This window comes from Electrona antarctica, assembly GCF_951216825.1.
Source record: "Electrona antarctica genome assembly, chromosome: 19".
NCBI classification, from domain to species: domain Eukaryota; kingdom Metazoa; phylum Chordata; class Actinopteri; order Myctophiformes; family Myctophidae; genus Electrona; species Electrona antarctica.
The window spans coordinates 19,326,563-19,351,863 of NC_136800.1; the positions used below are offsets into that span (position 1 = coordinate 19,326,563).

Genomic DNA, 25,301 nt, shown 5'->3' on the forward strand with positions numbered 1-25,301 from the left:
GTTGCTGCTGTCTCCTTGGGGAGACAATTCTGTATTGAATAACTGAATGATGATATATGATGCATATGTATAAAATGTATTGTCTACCCCGGCAATGACAATAAAAAACAATAAGTTGGGGGAAAAAAAAGTACAAAAGTATTGGTATCAAAATGTACTTAAAGTAGAATGTACTCATTATGCAGAATGTCCCATTTCTAAAGTTGTCAAATGTATAATGTATAAACATTTTGAAAATAGCAGATCTACAAGCTCACAATGTGTCGCAAACTCAAATAAAGTACAAATACCTCAAAATTGTACTTAATTGTACTTAGTTACTTTACCTCACTGGTAGTGACTAGTGACCAATGCCATCTGTTGCCCTGTGTAGCATGTGTGCACACCACCACAACCACTATGGCGGTACAATATCACTGACGAAGAAGTAATAGTCTAACTTTACTGTGAAGATACTTACAGACAGTAGTCTACATAAAAGGTCTATTCAAGATCGCATTTTACATACAGGATCGACTATGACCTAATAACGGACATATGAAAGATCTCCCAGTAGCCTTTGAGGTTCACCTCAAACCCTGGACTGGAATTGGGATGTAAGATGAAAGGATCAGTAGGCACCTTGGCTGGTAATCCAGTCTGGCAGTGTGCCGCGGGTTCGACTCCCGATCTCGACGGCCTTTATTGCATGTCTTCCCCCCATCTCTCTCCCCATTTCCTGTCAGCCTACTGTCTGTCCATCCATAAAAAAATATAAAATAAAGGCGAAAGCCACAAAAAAACATTAAAAACTAAAAAAATAGAATTGTAGCAGTTGTAGTAGTGGAAGTAAACCAGTTCAGTCCTCAATCTGGCACTGACTTGGCCTGAAAATCCCTATTTTAGCATAGCTGTCTTGCGACAGGGGAGGAGGTATATATTTTGGTGGCAGGCGAAAAAGACAAATGAGTCTTTTTAGAAACTATAGTCCTGGGATTGACCTATTGAAGTTACAGATAGGCCTAGTAACCGTGCAACTGGATTGTGTAAAGGAAACACTTTTGCAAATTTCCTCTGGTATTCCGATTAAAGCTGCAATACGTAACTATGTCTTACCCGAAGATATAATACATGGAAAACCCGACCACAGGATCATACTCTACGATACAGATTGCTCAAAATAACCCCTTTATTTGCAAAGAAAAGTTATTGATTGCAGCTTTAACACAAATACATTATATCCTGTAAAAGTGGCTAGTTTGCATTGTCTGTTTCGGATTAAAACTCACTGGTAGCTCTAGTTTTACTATAATAAAGCAACTGCCTCCAGGAATACTGCCTTAGAATAAGTTATCAGTGCATCAAAAATACTTAAAAGGGTAATTTGGAAATAAAGTGTACTGTATTTTCCTGTGCAAACAAAAAGGGTGAAAAGAGTGATGGGTGTGGGCAACCATTTTGAAACAGAGCTCATGAATGGCAGAGATTCAGAGGGGAATGGAGGATGGGTGGGAGAGACGGAGGAGGGGAAAATGAAGGGAGAGAAAGAGAAAACAAGGTTACGGCGGGAGAGGGAGGAAGGAGGTATAGTAATATTATAGAGGGACAGAGAGAGGTGTGAATAGAGCAAAGTCTGCACAAGGACCACGACAGAGGGATATTTCAGGGGAGGGAGGGAGAGAGAGAGAGGTGTAAAGACAGAGAGGCCGAGTTGAAAATGTCAGTGGGGTGAAAGAGGAGTAGGGGAGAGAGAGAGAGCGAGAGCGCTGGTAAAAACAGGAGGACCATTGTTTTCCATGTAAGGTATATCTCAGCGGTCACACCAACCCAGGCCCACCTGACAAGCAGACCAGGACAGGGGGAGAGATGGAATGAACACAGGAGCGAATGCTGCTCTGAAGCAGTGTTTACCAAACGGTGGGTCAGGACCCATTTTTTGATTGTGAACCCATGGGTCACGAGTAAATATCACATCACGTCACATCGCTACATGTGATCGGCTATTTTCTCTAGTTTTCACTCAAATTTATTTTTTAGGTCTCGAGGTAAAAAGCGTGTGAACCAGCTGCTCTGAGGTGCCCAGTAAAATCCTGACTCAGGACCCAGAAGTGTAAAATGTGCCATTTATGTATTTTGTTGGGTAATTCGTTTTTGCTTCACTTATTACACAGTAAATTACAGTAAACAGGATTTTACTACAATTTACAATTTAGGCATTTAGCAGACGCTCTTAATCCAGAGCGATTTATATTAAGCAAGAACAAAAAAGCATGGGTTACATGAGTTACATGAATAAACAGTTACATGAATAAACAGATTGAAATAAGTCATGTTATATGAAACCAACACCAAACATTATTATTATTATTCTACAAAAAAGGGTTGTGTTGCTGTGGAGGCCATTTAATGGCCAGAAACAGAGGGCCAATAAAAATACTTTCCATCAGCATGCACACACATGCGCACACACACGCACGCACACACGCACGCACGCACGCACGCATGCACACACCTCACTCTGCCTAAAAGAAAAACCATCTGTTCCATCGTCAACCTCTTTCTGTTTTTCAGAAGGGAAGAGAAGAATGACGCTGGGAGAAGGAAAGGAGGAGAGGATGGGTGTAAAAGAGAGGTGGAGGGGAAGAGAGGGAGAGAGATAAAGAAGAGGAATGGAGAAGAGGGGAGAGAGAGAGAGAGAGAGAGGTGGAGGGGAAGAGAGGGAGAGAGATATGGAAGAGGAATGGAGAAGAGGGGAGAGAGAGAGAGAGAGAGAGAGAGGTGGAGGGGAAGAGAGGGAGAGAGATAAAGAAGAGGAATGGAGAAGAGGGGAGAGAGAGAGAGAGAGAGAGAGAGGTGGAGGGGAAGAGAGGGAGAGAGATATGGAAGAGGAATGGAGAAGAGGGGAGAGAGAGAGAGAGAGAGGGGAGGAAGAGAAGTTGGTCTGATGCCAAATCACCTGGGGTTTGAGTGGACTAGGACCGCATTACCCTCCTCCTGTCTCCACACCTTCGCCATGTGTGTGTGTGTGTGTGTGTGTGTGTGTGTGTGTGTGTGTGTGTGTTTGCGTCTTGCTTTATCTGTCTCTGTGAGCCACTGAGGATTTTACTGTGATATTTCTCTCTCTCTCTCTCTCTACTACTGTATCTGTCTGTATGTTTTTCTGTTTGATTATGTACGTAGACTAGAGTATATTCTACGACGTTACTTTCCTGATTGGCTGAAAAGAGGCTTGCACCACACACACACACACACACACACACACACACACACACACACACACACACACACACACACACACACACACACACACACACACACACACACACACACACACACACACACACACACACACACACACACACACACACACACACACAAAGGAAACATCATCAGCCACACATTACAGCTAAACACACACACGTGGGTGTGCCTGCTGTGTGCACACGTACAGTAGTCCTACACACACATACAGTAGTCCTACACACACATACAGTAGTCCTACACACACATACAGTAGTCCTACACACACAAGTACACCCGCACGCAGTGGTGGAAAAACTACTCAAATGTTTGAAGTATCAATACTGCAATATAGAAAAAGTACAAAAGTATTGGCATCATAACGTACTTGAAGTACCAAAAGTTAAAGTACTCATTGTGCAGAATGTCCCATTTCAAGTTGTATAAGTTGTTCAAATGTAAATAGGGCTGAAGTGGTTAATGTAGGCCTATGTTTTGTAATAATAATCAACATCTACAAAGTAACTAGTAACTAAGGTTTTCAAATAATTGCATTGGAGTGAAAGTACAATATTTGTTTCTGAGAGAGTAGGAGTAGAAGTAAAAGTACTGAAAATTGGAAATACTACAGTAAAGTAAAAAATAGCTCAACATTTTACTTAAGTACAGTACTTGAGTACTTGAGGGGAATAGGACTCATTTTCAACATTGAACTATGTCATTAATATATCTTAGAGTGTGCAAATAATAAAAAGTTCCCCCCTTCTGTTAAGAAAATGAAAACGATCCCTGTGCTAGACGATGCTCCTAATTTCAGATTTTGATACATTGTATTTTGTATACTCTGGATGTCTGTACAAAAATATTAAAAGGTAACAATAAGTGCATAACTTTCTGTTCTAATTACTGTGTGTGTGTGTGTGTGTGTGTGTGTGTGTGTGTTTGTTGGGTCTGTCTTAAGGTGGCCTTCAGGTTCTGTTCTGTCAGACAGACACATATACAGAGATACCCACTACATCTCTGAGGCAAATATAGTACTTAGTATATAGTTGTACATTGAACAGCAGGGTCCATTTCATTCCAGTAGTTGGCTACACACTCTGATTCACAAACGTGTAAGGGTCCATTTTGGACACCTAGTGGTCTCCCCCAGACCCGAAATTGAGAACCATTGGTCAGTCTAAAGAGTAAAGACACCACATGACTCACCACCTGCGTTGTGATATGACTGTGAGGTGTTGTGAGCTTGTAGATCTGCTGAGTGGAGAGGACTGGAGGTGATGGAGGCTAGGAGAGGAGATTAACCCTAGAACACAAAAAGAAATTAAGAGTAGACAACAAAGATTAAGGCTGCCCAACAAACTGCTTTACTTCTGGAGTTCTGGGGAGCCCCTAAAAAAAATAATGAACATTGATCCACACCACACAGGCCGTATCGGAGAGGTGTTATGCTGCACTCCAGTTGGGGTGTAGTAAATCAGATCCCTTGTACCAAACCTTATAAATAACCGATCTACAAGCCCACAAAGCATTGCAAAACGTTGAGCTTGTAGATCTTTTGCAGTATGTAGAATGGGAACATGGGGGTTCAAGCAGCACTATGGCTGGCTATCCATGGCTGGATGGATGAGGACACCTGGTGGTTGAACCCAGGCCATTTCATGTGTTACTGTATACTGTATGTCACAAAAGGATGCTTGATTTCTGACTGGCTACTATGAGACTAAAACACTTTGATACAACACCTCTCTCACGAACACGAATATTCACACAGTTTGTTCATGACTGTGGTCATTAAATGTCATTTCTAATCCTAACATACTTCCACTTCAGGATTATTCAAATCCACAAAACCTTAGACTGTGGAGTCATCCAGTATCGGATAACTCCTCAAAGTATCTTAAATACTAAGTACTAAATATGATGCAAGGAGGAAAGGTTGGAACCTTTCTGGTGGAAAAGGTCATCTATGCCATCATCCACAGCATAAAAAACAAAACATTTCTTTATTTTTTTATAAAACTCCTGAATCAGTGCAATCAAATGGCCCCAGATATCAGAACACTAGGTCAGAACAATTAATTTAACCCAACCAGAAAATTGACATAATATAGCAGAACTAGCAGAAAATGAAGCATGACGTTTTAGATTTTGTTGATTAAAAAAAGTTTACAAAAACACAAAAATAATATGGACACAATCTCTACACAACTTGAGAAATTGAAAAACGAACCATGTTGAAATGGATCTATTGCAGTTTAGTCAAATAATTGTCATATGTTGAAGAACAAAGGAGAGCAGAGTGCTGCCGAGATTCACAGGGCAACCCCAGTCCTGGTGGTGAGGTGCTCACCAAGTTAAAACTAGTTTCTAGTGAATCGGGAGAGGCTTCAAACACACTCTTGAGCAAGAACATTTAAAAAGCCTTTAATATTTTGACAGGGCTATCACAACAGACAGGACACAACTACTTTCAACCTGGTGTTCCTACTAAAACATTTATAATACATCAAGAGCAGAATCACCAAAGTAGTCATTAAATATCACTGGGTGGGCTTGGTGAAATTGACCCAGTAGGCGCCTTCTCTCCTTGGCTGAGATTTTAGGGTCCAGGTGGATGTTCTTCAACAAATCCCACAGATGCTGGTTTGTGTTGCGCCTGGTAGCGTCAGGATAGATGCTGCTAGGGTCCTGCTGGCAGAATGTAGAGCCTAGGAGATTAAAATAAAACTATTAGAGTTATGCACAAAGATTAAGCTCAGCAGTGCCAATGGTGGCTGGTCAGTAGAGGGTGCTATGGCACCACCCTACCTCTCTCAATCCCCCCAATATATACACCATCCAAATCAATTTAATTTGACCAAGCAATGAACATTTTGCACTCCACTTATAAAAGCTGCTTTTTAGTTACTTTGACTTGATTATGGGTGTAGAACCCCCGAGTAGCAAACCTAATGTTTGTCTATGATATTAGAGATGCTGAGATGGTCTAGTCAGGGACATTCAATGTGAATGGGAGCAATGGTAAACTGCAACCTATGGTGACTGTAAGCAGTCCATGTGGATCCCCAGGCCATTATGTATTGCATTTATCCATTTAGTTTTCCATTACAAATAATTTCTTGAAAATGATTTACCCGTTACATCTGGTTGAGTCCCATGCGAGATTCTGTCCAACATATCGCTGACCTTCTTGTGTAGAGCCCCAGGTATCTAAAGGCACAAAAATAAGTGGCAGTGGCTTAGGGGTAGAGTAGCCAGCAGAGTAGCCAGATGGAAACCGTATGTATATATAAATGCACCATTTAGAACAAACGATTCAGTGAGGACAATGCTGATTGATAGTAGGTGAAACAGTGTAATCCATTTATATCCATCAGCACGTCCGCCTAGAACTGGTTAAAAAGAAAACCCACTTCAGTCAGGACAACTCAAGAATGGATGGAATATATATTTATTTATTGAATATAAAATGAGCAATATATTTATTATGGTTTGGCGATGAATTGGATCTGCTTTTTAGGTACTCAGATCAAGCGCATCAGTCCCAACCATAGGGACTCTGAATCCCCCGTACCTAAACAGCAGATCCAAAACGACAGGTGGTAGCTGGGGTGGAGGAGGGTGAGAGGCAAAATTTTAGGCAGACAGCAACGCAGCAGTATCAGTGTGCAGCAGCAAACAAGCAAGCAGATTGAGCCGTTCAAACTTCCAGTTTAAATAGCCGGTATGAAGACGGAATGTGTGTGTGATTGGATGTGAATGTGATGCTGAGGCGGCCCAATTAAGGGCCGGCAGCAACTGCACTGAGGTTTCCTGACTGAACTTTCTCTGCGCATGTCTGTGACAGGCGCGATGCTCATATCTCTTAAAGGGGAAAACCACCCATTTTCAACATTTTACTATGTCATTAATATACCTTAGAGCTGTTAATAAAAAGTCCCCCCATTTTGTATTTCCTAGAACTGTAATTATGAAAAAAATCCTTAACATGGTGAAACACATCTTGATGACATCATCAGGATGTGTTTCACCATGTTAATGATTTTTTTCAGACCTCTAGTTCTGGGAAACACAGAATGGGGGAACTTTATTATTTCCACAGCTCTAAGGTACATTAATGACATAGTAAAATGTTGAAAATGAGTGGAATGCAACTTTAACAATTAATGGACGGATGGATATCATGGATTGGGGGCGGTGGTGGCTCAGGGGTAGAGTGCCTGGATAGTAACCGTAAGGTTGCCAGTTCGAACCCGGGCTCCCGCAGAGTTACTGTCGAAGTGTCCTTGAGCAAGACACTGAACCCCTAATTGCTCCCGATGTGCTAGTTGGTGCCTTGCATGGTTTCCGCTGCCATCGGTGTATGTATGTGTGTGTGAATGGGTGAATGTAATGCACAATCTCTGTAAAGTGCCTTGGATAAAGGCGCTATATAAATGCACCATTTATTGCCATTCAACTTTGTGTGCTCAGAAAGTCCTGAGAGGTTGACCCCTCCTTTTGGTCACCCCATGAGCTTTCCTCCAAGTAAAAGGAGGCCAAAGGGCATTTTGAGTTTTTTCTGCCGTTTTAATGTGAAGCACTGTAGCACTGCACCCTAGACACATTTCACCTCAGGGATAATAGACTTTACCCTTAAGCAGCTGCTAGTCCTACAAAAATAGTTTGTTGGATATAAAAGCTCACAAATATGTCCATAAATTCAAGTCTCTTAATAATCAGCTCCAAGCCTCTTGTAATTTTAGAAGAGAGCCTAGTAGCCTTCTGCTACTGTATATTCTACAGCATATTAGTCAAAATGTCTGCTATATTTATTTAAGTTCATAGTCTACAGTCTACCTTGAAGATTTCCTTTCTGTTGTCAATCATGAAGAGCACCATCAGTTGATCTCTTTCCATGGAGAGCTTCTTGCTGTGGAGAAAAGCCCTGCAGAAGGATCTCACCAATGCCTGTCTGTTCTCCATCTAAAAGTACAACAGTATGTGTGAAACCTATAACCTGCGACAATCTGACCGGTTTAGATATTTTCAGGTTCGACACTTTGTTAAGACCCACTCTCCAACATTCCCGCAGTTACCTGCGCGGTCGGGTGTGGAGGTCTTTATGCCTGCAGCGAGCCTAGCTAGAGGTGTTGTTTCATGTCTCTAGACTATCCCCCGCAGTGATCCGGGTTTGGATAAGATTAGGACTGGCTGGGAGGCCGAATTGGGGATCACATTTTCAGACGAGTGGTGGGAGCAGGCAACGGAGAGGGTTAATTCCTCCTCCTCCTGTGCTAGGCTTAGCCTCATTCAGTTCAAAGTTCTCCACAGAACTCATTACAGTAAAGCAAGATTATCTCAAATATATCCGGGCGTGACGGACAGTTGCGATAGATGTTCACAATCACCAGGAAATCTGTCCCATATGTTCTGGTCTTGCCCCAAATTGTTACCATTCTGGAAATCTTTCTTTGACATAATTTCTGAGGTGCTGGAGACAACCATTTTGCCTTGCCCCCAAATTGCAATTTTTGGAATCCCAGAGGAGGATGTAGTTTTACCCAAAAAGCAACTTAATGTTATTGCCTTCGCCTCATTAATCGCCCGCAGGAGGATACTTTTACAGTGGAAGGCAGAGTCCCCTCCCTCGGCTAAATCATGGTTGATTGACGTTATGTCCTTTCTGAAACTTGAAAAAATCAAATTCACGATTCGAGGGTCCTCTGATAAATTTTATAACCATTGGCAACCTTTAATATCGTATGTAAGCAGTTTGGAATCACTTTCACCTGACTGAAGACACATGGTGTTGGTGTGCTCTGGTGGTGCAGATCTCTACTTGGTGCAAGATATATAGCCTAATATATCAGAAATCATTACACATGAGGGTCAAGAAATGAGCCAATTAAGCTCTTACAAGCTTTATCTCTTTATATATATATAAGTATTATTATTATTATAATTATTATTACATGTATTATTATTTGTATTTATTACTCTGGTTCTTTTTTTCTTTAAATTAATTTTATGTCTCTTATTTTACCCCCTTTTAAGTTGCCATATGATCCCTTTCTTTGTATCTTAGTTATGTACTCAACCTATTGGTTTTATACCTGTATGTTGTGTGTATCTTTATCTTAGTTATGTACTCAACTTATTGGTTTTATACCTGTATATAATTTATGTTTGTATGTCTGGCCTTGTGGGGAAAGATGGTGGGTGGGTGGGGAGGATTGGGAAAGGAGTTGTGGGAGAAAATATAAAAACAAAGCGTTGCATTTTCTTTCTGTGAAACTTGCATAATATGATGTCATACTCTTTGAATAAAATGTATTTAAAAAAAAAAACAGCACATACCTAGTGTTAAACCAAAACATAGAAATTACAATTCTCAACAAGTCAGGCCAAATATGGCACTGCTTTGGAAGTTAGCCTATAAGAACAGTACTACTCTTTGGGTGTCTAATCAATGACTAGTCTAAACTAAGTATGCACCCCCTACTCTTTGCGATAATATTTCAAGCTGAAAATGGGGGCAAATACAGTCCTCCTGTGCCACGCTGCAGTACCTTGGGGGACTGATCCATTAAGACAGTGTGTTTGTGTGTGTGTCTCCAACCTCTTTGTCCAGTTTTATCGCCCCAGGGTTAGCTGCAAGAGCCAGGAAAGTCAGAAGCTTGCGCAGCTCCTCTCTACAGCTAGGAGGCAGCAGCTTCAGACAGAGCTGCAGGGCCTCAAGTGCCTTGTCCAGCTTTGCATTCACTAGGGAGAGAGAAACCAGCATAAAGGGTACCTAGAATGGATTTGTCATTTGGCAGGAAAACACCCATGATACACCTCATATGGTTGCGTTTGCGCAATGGGTTATACAGCAGAATGATGATTAAACTCAGGTTAAGACTGGACGTGGAGTTACAAACTGCAATTGCACTTTGGCGTGCATGGTGGGTTATGGGTGTGTCATCCTACTGTACCAACCCTTCCAGTCTAATGTCCACTTTATTGTAAAGATTAAAAGGAAGAAAAAGTGTAAACATTGGCAACATTTGGCAGTTTTCCCCCCCAAAATTCTTATGAATTCTCATCCCTTAAGCACAAGTGTATGGGAAAGAAGGGTCCTTAAAGTTTAACAGGGCTTTGTTGTCGAGCATTAGTTTTGCTATAAATAACTATACTTAGTTTGAATCAAGTTTAATTTGAACTAATAAGTTACAGATTCACTAGAAACATAAGACATTCCCATCACTTTAGAATCCAGTAAGGGTAGGCCTGCCCTACAATAGATAAAGAAAATCATTATGTGAAGGGTCTGATTTTTCACTTCTCACCCAGCAGGTCAATGATGGCGGTGTAGACGTCACTCATGTGATTGGGCAGCAGGGCAGGCCTGTCTGTGTGGCTGTAGTGATTGACCAAGGCCTCATAAATCATCAGCTTACTTTGGGCCATGGAATCCAGACAGAACCTAACCAGGCCTGGGGTAGACACAAACCTTACTTTCATACTGTGTTGAAATAAACATAGTTTATAAATACAATCTAAAGATATGCACGTTAAATAGTTTTGCTCTGAATTATACAGTAAAAAGGGACAATCTTATTACTCACTGAGCATGCATGCAACCCAAATTGTAGCCTCTAGTCTATTCACCTTTTATGAAGGATAAAGGAAAACACTGCCTTTCATATATCAATCTTTTGTAAACAAGCCGTCAGGTGTATTTGTCAAAATTGAAACACACACACGCACGGTGAAGACACTTGCTTTCATTTGCATTGCGACTACCTGCCGTAGTGTAGCCAGGACTGTGACGGTCATGATCATGAGCGGAGCATCTGGGCAGCTCCCTGCTGAGCTCCACCACTGGCTGATCAGGGAGGCTGTCCAGACAGTCCAGTGCTGCACAGAACCACTCATCCTCCCTGAGGAAGACAAGAAATTCTTCTTACTAGAAGACAAAAAGGTGATGTGAAACCCCCAGTAGGCTGTATTCTGTATTCCAATTATAAAGCTTCTAAATGGTCAGTACAAAAGGAAAGAAAGCTGTGCCCGTTAAAAAACAACTACGCCGCTATAGTAGCTTTTTTCTTTCTTTGATAGCTATAATTTTCCTCAACAGTTTGGCTTTTCCCAGAATGTATCAAAATGACAAACGTCAGCACTAACCGCTTGATCCGCAAGTTGCACCTTAACCAAAATGAGAAAATATCTATCCTTGGCAATATATATACTGACAGGCGAAAGCATGGCAACAAGGGAGATCAAAAGAGTAAATCAAAGGACAAGATTCTTGGGCAGAATTCCACCTGTCAGGAGGTCAAAGAGAGAGGAGGTGATCGAACCCACCTCTTTATCCCCTCTCCGACTTACTTCGGCCTCAACATGTACATAGATTCCATGCTTTTGCGAATTTTCAATTATTGTTTTAAATTATTATTCATGTCATGATTGTGTGTGAGTGCATAGGACCAGAATGGAAACAAGACCGCAAGGTCTTTCTTCGGTGTAATCCTTTTGGACAAATGCTTGACTGTACCTAGCCGCACTTGTTTGTATTAACGGGTCGTGCTGTTGACTCCTCCATTATGTGAAAATTCTAAACAGGTGGTACGCAGGACCATTCAGTGACTTCCAAACTCCAACACTTGGAAAAAGAATCACCTGCACAGAATTTCTTGACAGAAAGTAGCTCATAACATGTCTACGGTGGATTATTATGAAACAAACGTTTTGCAGATTGAAAGATGATAATTCAAGCTTGCCCTACAGCTGGAATGTTGAGTTTAACGTAGTTTAATACAAGCAGATCGCAGGTGCAATTTGGATGAATGCGGAGTCAATGGAGGGTATTGCAACTCTAGATTCATCCCATTATAAAAAAGATCTAGAGTTGCAAATTGCAGTTAGACTGTACCTTGTGCGGTTTGCATTTATATATTGTCTAATAAAATATTCAATCAATCAAAAGGTTCCCAAACTCACATGCCAAGGACCACCAAAATACCATATCCTCTGGCTTTAGTAATAACAGTCACAAAATCAGACGTACTGTGAGTCTCTAAGCGCCTTGAGGACTCGTCTGTCCAGGTGACTGCTGCTGTTGTAGACGAGGTCTGGTTTGTCGTGAGCCAGCTGACGACATGGAGAAGGTGAGGGGTTCTGGTTGCACTGAAGCAATCCATCCAGCATGGGGAGTTCTACCACTGTTAACAGCCTGACCATGGTCTGTTCCTGCCACAGTTCATCCACCACTGCAATGGAAGAAGACAGAGATGGGAGGAGTATTACAGTTAACCACCTATACGTCAGCTGACCAGGGTCTATACTTGGTGTTGTCGTCCCCGCCAATATAAGCCTATAGCCTGAAGATTTGAAATTTACCATATTCGCCCATTTATGACATGCCCAGGCCAGAACATGTCTGGGTTACGGACAGTCCTAACGGATAGTTCTCTTCTCCCAGTTAGTACCGAAAGTACTGACACAAGAGGGGTAGCTTCTGCACTGCATCCCAGTGTGTGTCAGGGCAAAAATACTGTAGTAGGGTGCCATGCAATCCTGTAACAGACTTTGTGCGAATGTGGAAAAGCATCAATGATACATTAGGTCCATAGCCTACTGTGGATATTTTTCCTTTTGGGTGGTCTTGTCTGAGACCATCTTATGGCCAATAGCGTTTAGTTGTGATGAAATGGCTGACTTACATGATTGCGGTAATGCAGAGTTGGAACTAAAACTCAAGGATTGGTTGGCTCTGCCAGGGGTATCTAGATGATTCCTGGTTTTCCCTGGTGTGTACATATGGTCGGATTCCAAAGAAGTGCGCTGCTGCCCAGATGACCCATGGGAAGATGTTGGATGTTCATGCCTAAACAACATAAAGAAAGATAATTGAAAGTTTATATTGCAGTAGTTGTTTTTGAGGGGCACTAGCCCCTCCTAGGCCCAGCTTTCCGGGTTTGTCTGAACACAAACATTGGCTTGTGATTGGCTGATCACTGTATGTATATTGTATATGGTGCTAAAACTACAAACCAAGTAAAAACTAAAAGATCAATATTGATATACGAGCCTTTCTGCATACCCGTCTGTAGGAGCACAGCACAATAAGTCGTGGATTCCATGGCCGAGCTTGCCTCTCTCCAACTCACCCGTTGGGGGCATTTCTGTGTCCAGGAACCTGTTAAATATTTTCAAATGAAAGTTACAACATATTCAGATTGCAGTGTTATAAAACCCATTGTGTGTGTGTGTGTGTGTGTGTGTGTGTGTGTGTGTGTGTGTGTGTGTGTGTGTGTGTGAGACTAACCTGTAGAGAGCATTTTTGCTGTCCTGAAACACATCCTGCTTCTTATCTTTCCCAAACATTTTGGTGTCCACTGCTTCAAACACATTGCAGTTCAACAATGCCTGACAGATGTACATAATCTTGTCCCGTTGGATATCGACACCTGCAGTTGTGAAGAAAGTGATGGTGGTGGGAGGGGTACCATTAATCAATGTAGGCATCCTTTAGCAGACACTCTTTGGAGCGACATACAACAAATACATACAACAAATGCAGAGAGACTGTTTTAGTAGCCCGTCTCCGGACCCCCCGGGTTGAGCTCCTTTGGACCCCAACCCATAGGGTCCGGTGACACCAAAGCAAAGCTACATGCTAATTCTCAAACGCACACTGACACCGTTGCTTTTGCTTTTGCTGCGCTGTGTGTGTGTGATGCTGACATATTCCAAAAGAAGCATATAAGAGCTATAGGAGACAACGGAGACAACCGAACCCCCCGCGAACGGCGCAGAAGCCGTTAAGTATTTTTAATCTTTGTCAGACCGTTTTGGCAGCTCTGAAATTCTCTCTTCCGTCCTTCCTTGTTGACATCCCATTGTACCACCTCCAGCATCGGGGTTGGCTAGCTGCGCCTCCCTACGCGCCTCACAGGCGCAGCTAGCCAACCGAGATGTCAACAAGGAAGGACCGAAGAGAGAATTTCAGAGCTGCCAAAATGGTCAAGCAAAGTTTAAAAATACTTAACGGCTTCTGCACCAAAGGAAAGTTTCATTGATGTTTCCGTTGGCTCCTATAGCAGATATATGCTTCTTTTGGAACAAATAACTAGCACACACACGGCGCAGCAAAGGCGGGTTGCGACGGGAAATCGGGTTGTATATTATATTTAACATATAGATTAAGATACGTGGGAAGGGACCCTACGTCTAAAGTCATCAAAATGTCAAAAAAAAGAGGGGCTACCGTTTTAGCACCTCAGTAAATTAGGATCGTCAAAAAACAAGAATCAGTCTAAACAATATAACATCTAAAAAACAAATCTGTACATTGAAACTATTGGATGCCAGGTAAACAAATGAACCTAGCATCCATATAAATACCATCTAAATGACATTTTAACCTTTTTCAATCAACAGTATTTTTTTTTTTACTATTCATCATACAATATATAGGGATCAAGTGGTTAATCTATCAGAGGACATTGTTGAAAGACTTATGGTGTAGTAGTACAATGGTTCTCAATGCAGCGTCCAGACCACCAGAGTTCCAAATGGACCCTTGCGGGTTCCATCCATTTGTACATTCAAGAGTTAAATGAACACTCAAGTCAAGACTTGAAAATTTGGGCAGCGGCGGCCCAAGGGTTAGAGAAGTGCTCTTGTTGCCGAAATGTTGCTGGTTCGATTCCCCGGACGGGCAGGAAAGATCTGGGTCGGGAAGTGATTGATCATCACTCACCCAACACCGCTGAAGTGCCCTTGAGCAAGGCACTGAACCCTCAACTGAGAATCACTGTAGTAGGCATAGAAAATACCTTCGAAGCCACTAGCATGGGAGAGATGATCCATCACCACATCTATAGCATCAGAGCCAACAAAACAGCTACTGTGCGACTTGAGATGGATGCGTCGATCCTTAACCTTCACTGAGGCTTTGAGATGGGAGATGAGCCCCCTCCATAAGGCGGTCGAGTGGTTTGCCTTAGTTACCACTCTGTGACCTAAACGAGAAGAGAATATGAACAGTCAACACTCAACAGTACATGTAGCCTTCCTTATTGACTTCCCCTTGTACCGCCTCCCGCACCAGGGCAAGGTGTCGGTGCGAGGCAGTAACGTAGGGACACGCAGCTAGCCAGACGCCGCTCGGGAGGCGGTACAATGGGAAGTCAATAAGGAAGTCAAGGAAGAGAATTTCAGAGAAGCCAAAAAATTAACGGCATTGGCGGTTAATGCCCACGTTTCCGTTGTCTCCTATAGCCGCGTTATGCATCTTTGAAACATCACAAACACTCAAGCGGCGTGCCGCTCTCCGTGAACGGAGGGTATGTACATCTGCATCCTACGGAGGGCTTAATAACCGATCAAGGGCCCTAGGGTAAGCAACGTCCAAACTTCAGAAAATCTTAACCGAGGGTGCCGAAAGGGGCTACAGTACATGCAAAAGCAAGCGCTGGGTGCACAAAGAAAGGCTGAATAGACCAATAATTCTAATGAAAATGTATTATTCCACCTAAGGTAGCAAACAAATGTGAGGCAAGTCAGGCAACAGCCGCAACAATCACAGTGGTTCAACTAAAGCCAGTCAAACGCCACCTCCAAAGGCCTATTATGACACTAGCTTAAGCTTTAAACTCTCGCTCACATGTGAGTGAATTACCCTTGGAATAGAGAGTCTGGGGTCCCACAAACAACTTCTCTTCAAGGCTTTTCAATGCAGCGACTCTCTCCTTGACTGAGGCCATTTTTCACCAAGCTGACGTAAAAGGCAATCAGTGTTCCAGTGGACTCCACACACCTTTTATACAGGTAATCAATCAATTATCAATCAATAACTCAGTCAGTTCACTACATTCAACCACTAGATGGCAGCACATACACGCCACATCATTACTTTGGTCTGCACAATCCCACATTGAGATGCCAAAAGTAGCCGATCTACAAGCTCTCATAATGAGTAATGACGATAAGGAGGACATGATGTGAGCTTGTAGATCTGCAATTTCCATGATCGTCTAATCTACAGTAACAAGGCTGACAACTGTTGTCTTGTTGTGACTTGTGGTCAACGTTGGATAATATAGAAGTGATATATAAAATAATTAAGGGAATAAAATGTCCCTGATTCCAAAAAAGCCCTACTGTGTAACTTTTTCAATAAAACAAAGTTTAAATTTGATATTTCGACTGGTAAAAACATAAAACACACATTCCACAAATTCCCACTGCCCCCCCCCCCCCCCCCCACACACACACACACACACACACACACACACACACACACACACACACACACACACACACACTTCTCTCAAGCCTACATTTATTTTTGTGCAAAAATAAGTTTTTTAACTTTAATGGCTACGATTAAGCATCGTAAACCCTGTTTCTAAATAGGCTATACACAGTGTTGTCAAAGTTATTCTAAAACCTGACAACCACTAGAGGGCAGGCAAGCCTAGGCATAGGCCTATGTTAATGACAATATATCACAAGGCTTGTGAAAATAGTAACTAGTTACTTTAGGGAAAAAGTAAATGTAATAATATTACTCAAAAAAACATATTACTTAAAGATGCTATTAGGTATAAGCAATATTTCTCAAATTTTAATGACCTTTCTTTTTTTCATAGAGCTTCCCATTAGTGGACCACTTAGCCTACTAAAAAAATCTAGTCTCTATGACAACCTAGCAGGTCCCAGCCTATCATCTGCAAAGAGAAAATGATGACAACCCTAGGTAGAGGCAGATAAGTAAGCCTGGGACCGAGGTTAAGATAGAGGCCGCAGTCTGTCTTCAAAGATGTTCCTATAACCTTTACCATTGCTGGAGAAAAACCCGTCGTTCTATGAGTAGCCAATCAGGAAGTCTCTCGTTCTGATTGGTTACAGGGGTCTGTCAATCATTATAACCCCTGGGCGGGCGGGAGGGCCCTGCCCAATGAGCTGCCAACGACCGCCTTTTCAAATCCAAATCCACATGGCTCACTCACACTTGGTCACTCCAGTAGCCTATGGTGGTGTCACGGTGACATTGGTGACCTGCCTAAATATCTTGTGTGACCCGACAAGTGTGACTGAGTGAGTGGCTGAGATTTTGGGTATAGAGCACGTGAATGCAAGCCTGTGATGTATATTTTGAGGTCAATGCCCATGACACCACTGACACCACATCCCTGCTCAATCTTTGTTGACAGGGTCAGCACTATCGTAAATCAGCTCTAATTCATACCGTAGCTATAATAATGGCCAGTCGAATAGAACTAGTATAGTATAATAGTCGCAGTAATAGTACCAGTACCAGTACTAACAGTCACTGGTATTGATTATATAATTTGTTTAATGTGTCACTTTCTCTTCTATCCTTTAAGCAGACAAGACGCACCCTTCATAAATCATGTCCCTAAATACATTGTGGATGAAGACAGTCTCCTCCAACTGTTTGAAGACTGTCCAGCATGTGGCTTAATGTGTGACGTCCAAAAGACAACAAGAGGGTCCTTCCTGGCTGTTCAGCAGCTGTGCCCCAAATGCCACTTCAGCAGAAACTGGAGGAGTCAACGAACTGAGATGGTATTTAAATCGCTAATTATGTATCCATATAACTTGAATATTGATGTAAAGAGCTGTTGAAAAACACAAACATACTACACACTCATACATAGGACCATGCATGGGAATGGCTTACCAGCCATTGATACTGATTTAAAAAAAAATTTTTTTTGAAGCTCCACCAGGCGGGAATTTTGCGTGTGTGTCTGCCCTCTGTGTGTGTCTGTGCACAGCTAGTCATCACTTTTTTTCTTGAATGTATTTATTCACACACAACATGTTGCAAATAAATGTCTTTGTTGTAGAAACATCTGTAGCATGTTGTATGAATACATTGCTCTCAAGCTACAAACAACGTAACTTTTTGTCATTAGATTTTTGTGTTTATTATATTGTCCTGCATCTGTACCTGATTAGGGTTGTATTCTACTTTGGTGATAGAAAATCACATGGATCAAAAACAGTATCTGATCATGGATACAACAATATTATTTCCTGTGTTTGGCAATTGGCACATCCCACCAGAATGGCATGAGACCCTAAAGTTTTTCTCTGCCAATAGAAGAACATTATTTAGCACTTGGCATGTGCTAATTTTGGGGATCCACTTGTAATTCCGACTAGCGCATTAGTCCGACAATGTGGCTTCGCTTGCGGTTAGGGACAGGGTTAGTTAGTAATAGGCCGAGTCGGACCAACAAATAATGACGCTGACCCTAATTTTGGACCATGTAGGCAGTACATAACCAGTATCCGAATACATAATCAATTATTCATTCATACCACCCCTTTTCTTTTCTTTTTTGACCATTAAAATGGGAGTTTTTGAAATCCATACCAACAATCTAACTGTTAATACATTCTTAGCCCTTAAGAGATAGGCACACTTCCAAGATAAATGTAATGTAACTATGAGAGAATCATTCCAACTGCAGACTTTACTAAATTACTAGTCATCTCATCTTTTTATATTTTACAGGCAGTCCCCTTTGGTGATGCTCACAGCTGCACCAGTGATCCAGAGAGTTCTGCTGCTGCCGCCATTACTGCAAATATTGGTTTCAGTGATGAACAAAATAGGGAGGTGGGTGACCACAGTATGGGATCTCCTGGAGAGTCACAATATCGATGTTTATTCAGCCAGTCAAGCCAACTCAAATCCCACAACTCGGATGACGGAAACCAATTGCACATTAGTAATGAGAATGAGGAATGCCAGGGCAACAGTCACTCCACAGACAAGGAGCAAGAGCATGACAATGGCTCTGATGTAAACAATGAGCTTGCAGATGAAGGACAAAGTAGTGAGGTGAATAGTGGAGATCACAATTCAGAACGCGATTTGGATCCCCCAGAGAACCACAGTAACAAGAGTGAGGCCTCTGATGATGCTCACAGCTGCACCAGTGATCCAGAGAGTTCTGCTGCTGCCATTACTGCAATTATTGGTTTTGGTGATGAAAATGACTCCTCGGACAGTGAGGTGGATGGTGGAGATCGCAAAAATAACTCCTCGGACAGTGAGGTGGATGGCGCAATTCAGACCGTGATTGGGTTCCACGTGGCAGTAAGTTAGGTACAGATGAGAAATGTGAAAAGAAATACAAAAAGCCCTATTCTCGTATAAGCAAACTCTGTCCAGAATGTGGAGCATTTTTCGTGAATGAGAAGGCTGACATATGCGAGTACAAAAAGCCCCATTCTTGCAATGTGTGTGGAAAGAGATATTTCTGACGGCTACAAGCATATGTGCAAGTACTGCTGCTCAATCTTCAGAACAAGGTCAGACAAACCTGTCCATGAGAACAGCCATTCCTATGCAGAGAAGCCCTATCAATGTCCTGACTGTCCAGAGGTGTTTGCCAAGATCCAAGAACGGCGTGAACACCTGTTGAGTCACAGCCCCAAAATACATATTTGTCTCATATGCAACATGGAGTTTTCAAATAATCATACACTGGAAAGGCATGTAGCTGTGCACACAAAGGTAAAGCAGTTTGTATGTGAGGTGTGCCAGCGCTCATTCACCCAGTCATGCCACCTCAAATCCCACATGCGTGTCCACACAGGAGAGAAACCCTATCAGTGTCACCACTGTGACAAGTCCTTTAATCACAATGTTTGTTATACTTCGTGAGTTGGGTACAGAGACTATTAGGCACGTTATCATGGACAAGTCCCTGACCCAGGGGAGAAAGTTCTGCTAGAGAAGACAAGTAGGAATGAGTCTGAGGCAGAAAACGATGAGACTCAAGAAATGGAGAGCAGTGCTGTTGATGCTGAGGAGGTTGAGCGAAGTAAGGACACATTGTGCAACGCTGGGAATGGTGGTGAAGGTGAAAAAAAGAAGAAGGTCCACAGGCAGACCTAGAGGAAGGCCAAAGAAAAAGGCAGTGATCACCTCAGATGATATGAACCAATTGAAGAGACAGATATGCATCAGAGATGAGAATGAGGAAGGTCAGGGCAACAGTGACTCAGCAGAAGAGGAGCAAGAGCATGACAGTGACTCAGATTTTGACCCAGCAGGGCAGAGAAGCAAGGAAAAAGGTGGGGCCCAATCCTGTAAGGTCAGAGGTAGATGTAGAGGAAGGCAAAGGTAGAATCCATTAGTCTGGCTGTCCTGTAACGTGGGGTCCAGGAGTCCCTGAGAGGGTTTACAAATTATTACACGTTATTATTTCAGTAAATACAATTAGAGAACATACAATTAAAATGATTTGTTTGCTCTGACCAAGGAGATTGAAAAATATGTTAGACCACTTGGCAGACCTACAGTACTTGAGAGTGATTGACCATCGATGAGTAAAGTTGCAACTTTGATGAGCTACTGAAAGCAAAGTGGTTATAGAAATAGAATAGGCAATTTTTGTATGCTATTTTTGACTCATATGTGACTTGAAAAATTAATAAAGAAAAATCTGATTATGTTCAGCATGATCAAAATACAAAGATACATTTATTTTATTTTAAGAGTATTGTTTATGAGAATAAAATATATTATGCATTCCTAGTGGGTAGATATTGGTAGGTGATATAGTTTTAGTTAGTTTGCAGATTCATTTACAACAATTTTCAAGTTTAATTCATATCAGGACATAACACACAGCTAGCCATTTAAATACCTTCTCTATTTGCTGACTCCTCCACTTTCTGCGTGAGAGAAAGAGGACATGAAACACTAAACAAATTATGTCATCAATATGACATCAAAAGTGACTGTTATACTGTATTAGTACTATTATAATATAATACTACACTAGTGCAGTAATGCTATTCACTGGCCATTACTGTTATGCATTGGAGCTGACTTACGATAGTTTGACCTCAATGGAGTCTCCGTCACATTCATCATCATCATCTAGGGTCAGCCTGCATTTTTTAGAGGGTTGAAAGGACTCTGGGTATGTTGATGTGAGGAGTGAAGGTGATCTTTTCCAGTCAACTGGTGGACCAACGCCAACACTCTCAGAACACAGACTTGTCTGAGTAGCTAATTAGAAAACATAGCCTGGTTAAAGAAGATGAGTTATACCAAACTATAAAAGCTTCAGACGGCTAAAATACACATAGCTACCAAAATGACACATTAAAAGAATGGATATTCTGAGCAATAGACCATATAAATAAGTTAGAATACACACTTGCTACTTGCTAATTACCAGAAATATTATTTTTTGAGGGGCGCTAGCCCCTCCTATGTCCAGTTTTGAGTGCTTGTGTAAACACAAACATTGAAGACAAAAGTGTGTAAACATAAACATTGAAGACAAAAGTGAGGACGCAAATTGTGATTGGCCGGAATGAGATGATGTATGATGATAAGACCGCCCCTCACTTCACACCGGTGTGATTTTATTTTTTCACAAACCTTCACTTCTAAAGTAAGTCTTCTTATTCTGCGTGCCAACAGATTTCTTCCGTGGGGGGTCAGTCTGGCAATCTATGTTCCTAGTATGTGAAAAAACATACTATCATAAGAACAAATTGTAATATCCAGCTAACCAGAGGAGGTATTGTGCCATGTTTGGTGTAGATAAGAGCAATGGTGCAAATTTTAATATAGAATCGTAACAAGACTGAAGAATGAAGGGTTTTTATTTTTGAAGACAAGAAGTGGTATTTTTAGGTGAAAACTAGCCTCGATACCCAGGCTTTCATTTTCGTCGGGGGGAAAAAAGGTAATAACTAAACAAAGGAGTACCATTTATCAGCTTAATTTTTATAGTGTTGCTATTTTGTCTGCTCATTTGTTTGTCATCACTTCCAATTTTGCTTGTTCAAGTTCGGTTACACATCTGGTTTTAGATTGGAAAAACCAAAAAAATGAATTTTCAGTTTAATAAAGAGCCGTTTATAATGTGTTTGGAGGTGGTGATATTTATGATAGTGATAGTTTGAGTTCAGTTACACATCTGGTTTTAGATTGGAAAAACCAAAAAAATGAATTTTCAGTTTAATAAAGAGCCGTTTATAATGTGTTTGGAGGTGGTGATATTTATCCTCCGGGGTTGTGAAAAAATATAGGCTATGGTGGCAATTTAAAGACGAATAACTATTCGTGTTACCACTGTATCCTAATACTTAGATCAATAGCATTCATAAAGTACTGTGTCGCACACGGTGGCAAGAGCTTTTCTATCTTCCTTTTCTATCTTTACATGTCGCAAGAGACAAACATTTTGGCAATCCAGCTGGTTATACAGTCAGTGGGCAGAATTAGGGGTCTAGCTTGCTTTTGAAGAGGTGACAAATTTAAAGACCCCATCACATGGCTAGCAATCATTTTCAGTCAGAACATCTCTGGTAGCTGGCTAAAAACCTGCAAAAGGACAAATTATTCCATATTTAATAACCACTGAAACTAGATTGGCTACTGAAACATTTAATTACTTACTTTCACATCAGACTCGCCAACAGTGTATAATGAAGGGATGGAGTTTTCTGACAGAAGAAGAAAGTTTGCCAGTCCTGCCGTGAACATTCATCTATAAAATGCCTAGTGTCACATAACCTTGAGTTAGTAGAAATTATCCTTTCATCAAAATGAGTAAAGTCCAGCCATTTTCTTCTCAACCATGGTTTAGTTTCCTTAGGAGGAAAGTGGAAAAGAGTGTTGAAGATTTCACAACCAAAAACGCAGCGTCGATATGGACTGCGCCCCATAACTGCTGAGCTCCTTCAGCTGACACCTGTGCGGTTGACTCAGTAGCTGGCTGAAATGACAGAAATGGGTGTTGTAGGACAAAAATGCAATACAATTATTGAATTAGACTTATTGGAACCCAAATTAATATTTGCACTATATATGCATAGTTTCATTATGATATTCCACTGTTAGGTTCTTAGCTTAAGTATGATTCATGATGATGATTTTATGTATATGGTGTATTACCAATGATTTTTGTTCTTGTTTACTGTAAATCGCTCTGTATTAAGAGCGTCTGCCAAATGCCTAAATTTTCATTCTGGTATCCAGAATAAAAAATGTAATTTTATTATTTTTGAAAGGTTTTCTGACCTCAATTGCACCCCAAAAAACAGAAGATTTTCTGTGGTCTGAGGTTTTTTGAATAATTAGGCTCAACTAGACCGGTGCCCGGCTGTAGAGCACCAAGTCGGCAATACCCTGTACCCGTGTCAGAGTACCCGTTCCATCCATCCGTCTAACCCTATTCCTAAACGTAACCCCAGTAAAACTATGCCTAACCCTAAACGTATTTCTAACCTTATTCTCAGTAAAACAAAATAAAGAATGCAAGAACCGCCGCACCGAGCAGTCGGTGTGAGGTCGGCGGAAAAAAGCGAGGATGAGATGGATTTTGGGCGACCATACCTGATACCTATATGAAGTTTTGTGACCAGCCCCATATATGGAGATATAGGGGTGATCAGGTCCAGAGCCCAGGCAGAGGCTTTTGTGCTGGTTCTGGACAACCGGCTATCCGACGGACTCGACACCGGGCACTAACTGTGTTGGGTCGACAACGGCACTGCACTCCCTGTGGTGGTGTGGAACTGGAACGCAAGTGTGTCGAAGCAGCTAGGGGCGATGATTGACAGACAAAATGCCATCTGCTGGCTAAAATAAGGCATTTGTCCATTGCATCTGAAGAAGCTTTAGAACCAGAGAGATAAACACCTGGCATGGAGTGGATCGATTTTTCTGTTAAAACCTTTAATACACCTTGTTTGAAGGACCACGAAACAAAGACTTTAAAAAATAATTATGTCATTGATGGATAATTTGGAATTATTAAGATTGAATCGTTTGTGGATTTGTTTACAATTCCCAATGACTTAAATCTTATATGCCCCAATTATGAATCGGTACATGTGCCCTAGGCCTTTGTATCTTCGTGCCCTATGGTCCCAATGATTTCGGTTCTCACTTCTCCCCAGCTGGCGTGAAGATAAAGAATTGTCGTTTATCTGTCATTATACTTTAAAGGTTTACCCACCGACCTCACGCCAACCGATCGGTGGGGTGCTTCTTCTTGTATATTCTTCAATTCATTCTTGTATTTGTTTGTTTTTTACTGAGAATGTTAGAAATAAGTTTAGGGTAATAGGGTTTAATAGGCATAGTTTTACTGGCGTAAGTTTGGATGTATTTTCTCCGACAGCTTGGTAGTTGGTACACAGCTGTATGTGCAAATCAAATCACTGCTATAGCTCATAATTACTGAAACGGTATTCAAAAACCATTTAGTATGGTAATCAATACAAATTACCATACAAAGATGTAGCGGCTTGCGCATCTGACCCGACTCCGACTCCTAAACTCTACAGTAGCCTAGCCTATAATTAAAGGACTTAGTTCTCTTGAGTTTTATAGGCTACTGTAATAATTTGAATATCTGTAGGCTATAGTAGGCCCATTTCATTTTTTAAACATGGCTTTTACTCCACTACATTTCAATAACTATTTCTAGTAGCCTACGATGAATGGTTGTTAGAACCTGTTACTCGAGTCGTAGTGACAAAAATATCCCACTTTAACGTTACCTGGCTGAGCTAAATGGCAAAAATAAAAACGTAGCCCTTAAAATAATTGTAATAATAGCCTATTACTCACCTTTTTTCTTTTTTAATAATTATTGTAATGGACAAAAAAAACTATCCCGCAGACAGACAAATTTAGCACTCACTGCAGAGCTACAGTAGATATAATGGACGTCGCCGGCTTCAACAATGCATTTGCTTTGTATTTTTCATTTTGATATAACACTAACACTTCACGGAGGTCTCTTATGGATGGTTAACTTTGCATGCGGTCTACAGTAGATCAGGAAACAATATTCTTCTTTTTGGTATTTTCTAGCATTGGCTTCATATTTTGCATTATACCGCCACCTTCTGTTTCGCTTGGAGCACTTACTTAAAACCTGTATGAAATGAAATAATAATTAAAAATAATCTAATTCTTACACCAACAGTTACCCCTATGTGTTGTTCAAGATTCAGTAGAAAATATTCAGAGCACTTTCCCCGCAGCCTTCCATTCACCGACACACAAGCAAAAAGCAAAAAGCATA

At 41.3% G+C, this 25,301-nt stretch overlaps 1 protein-coding gene across 2 annotated transcripts; it reads right to left on the reverse strand.

Moving 5' to 3' along the window:
* Window positions 1–5,630: 5,630 nt before the first annotated feature.
* On the reverse strand, window positions 5,631–15,995 carry LOC306943365 (DEP domain-containing protein 7-like). 2 transcript variants are annotated; one of them, XM_079529652.1, is made up of 12 exons: window positions 15,872–15,995; window positions 15,027–15,212; window positions 13,514–13,655; window positions 13,289–13,384; window positions 12,909–13,072; window positions 12,254–12,455; window positions 10,990–11,126; window positions 10,533–10,679; window positions 9,824–9,966; window positions 8,062–8,187; window positions 6,357–6,432; window positions 5,631–5,930 (listed from the first exon to the last, which is right to left on the reverse strand). In XM_079529652.1, the coding sequence occupies exons 1-12, from the start codon at window positions 15,954–15,956 to the stop codon at window positions 5,719–5,721; spliced, it is 1,716 nt and encodes a 571-aa protein (XP_079385778.1). In that variant the 5' UTR covers window positions 15,957–15,995; the 3' UTR covers window positions 5,631–5,718. The 2 variants fall into 2 exon arrangements, with proteins under 2 accessions (XP_079385778.1, XP_079385777.1); XM_079529651.1 differs by having other exon boundaries at window positions 15,857–15,981.
* Between the last annotated feature and the right edge of the window lie 9,306 nt (window positions 15,996–25,301).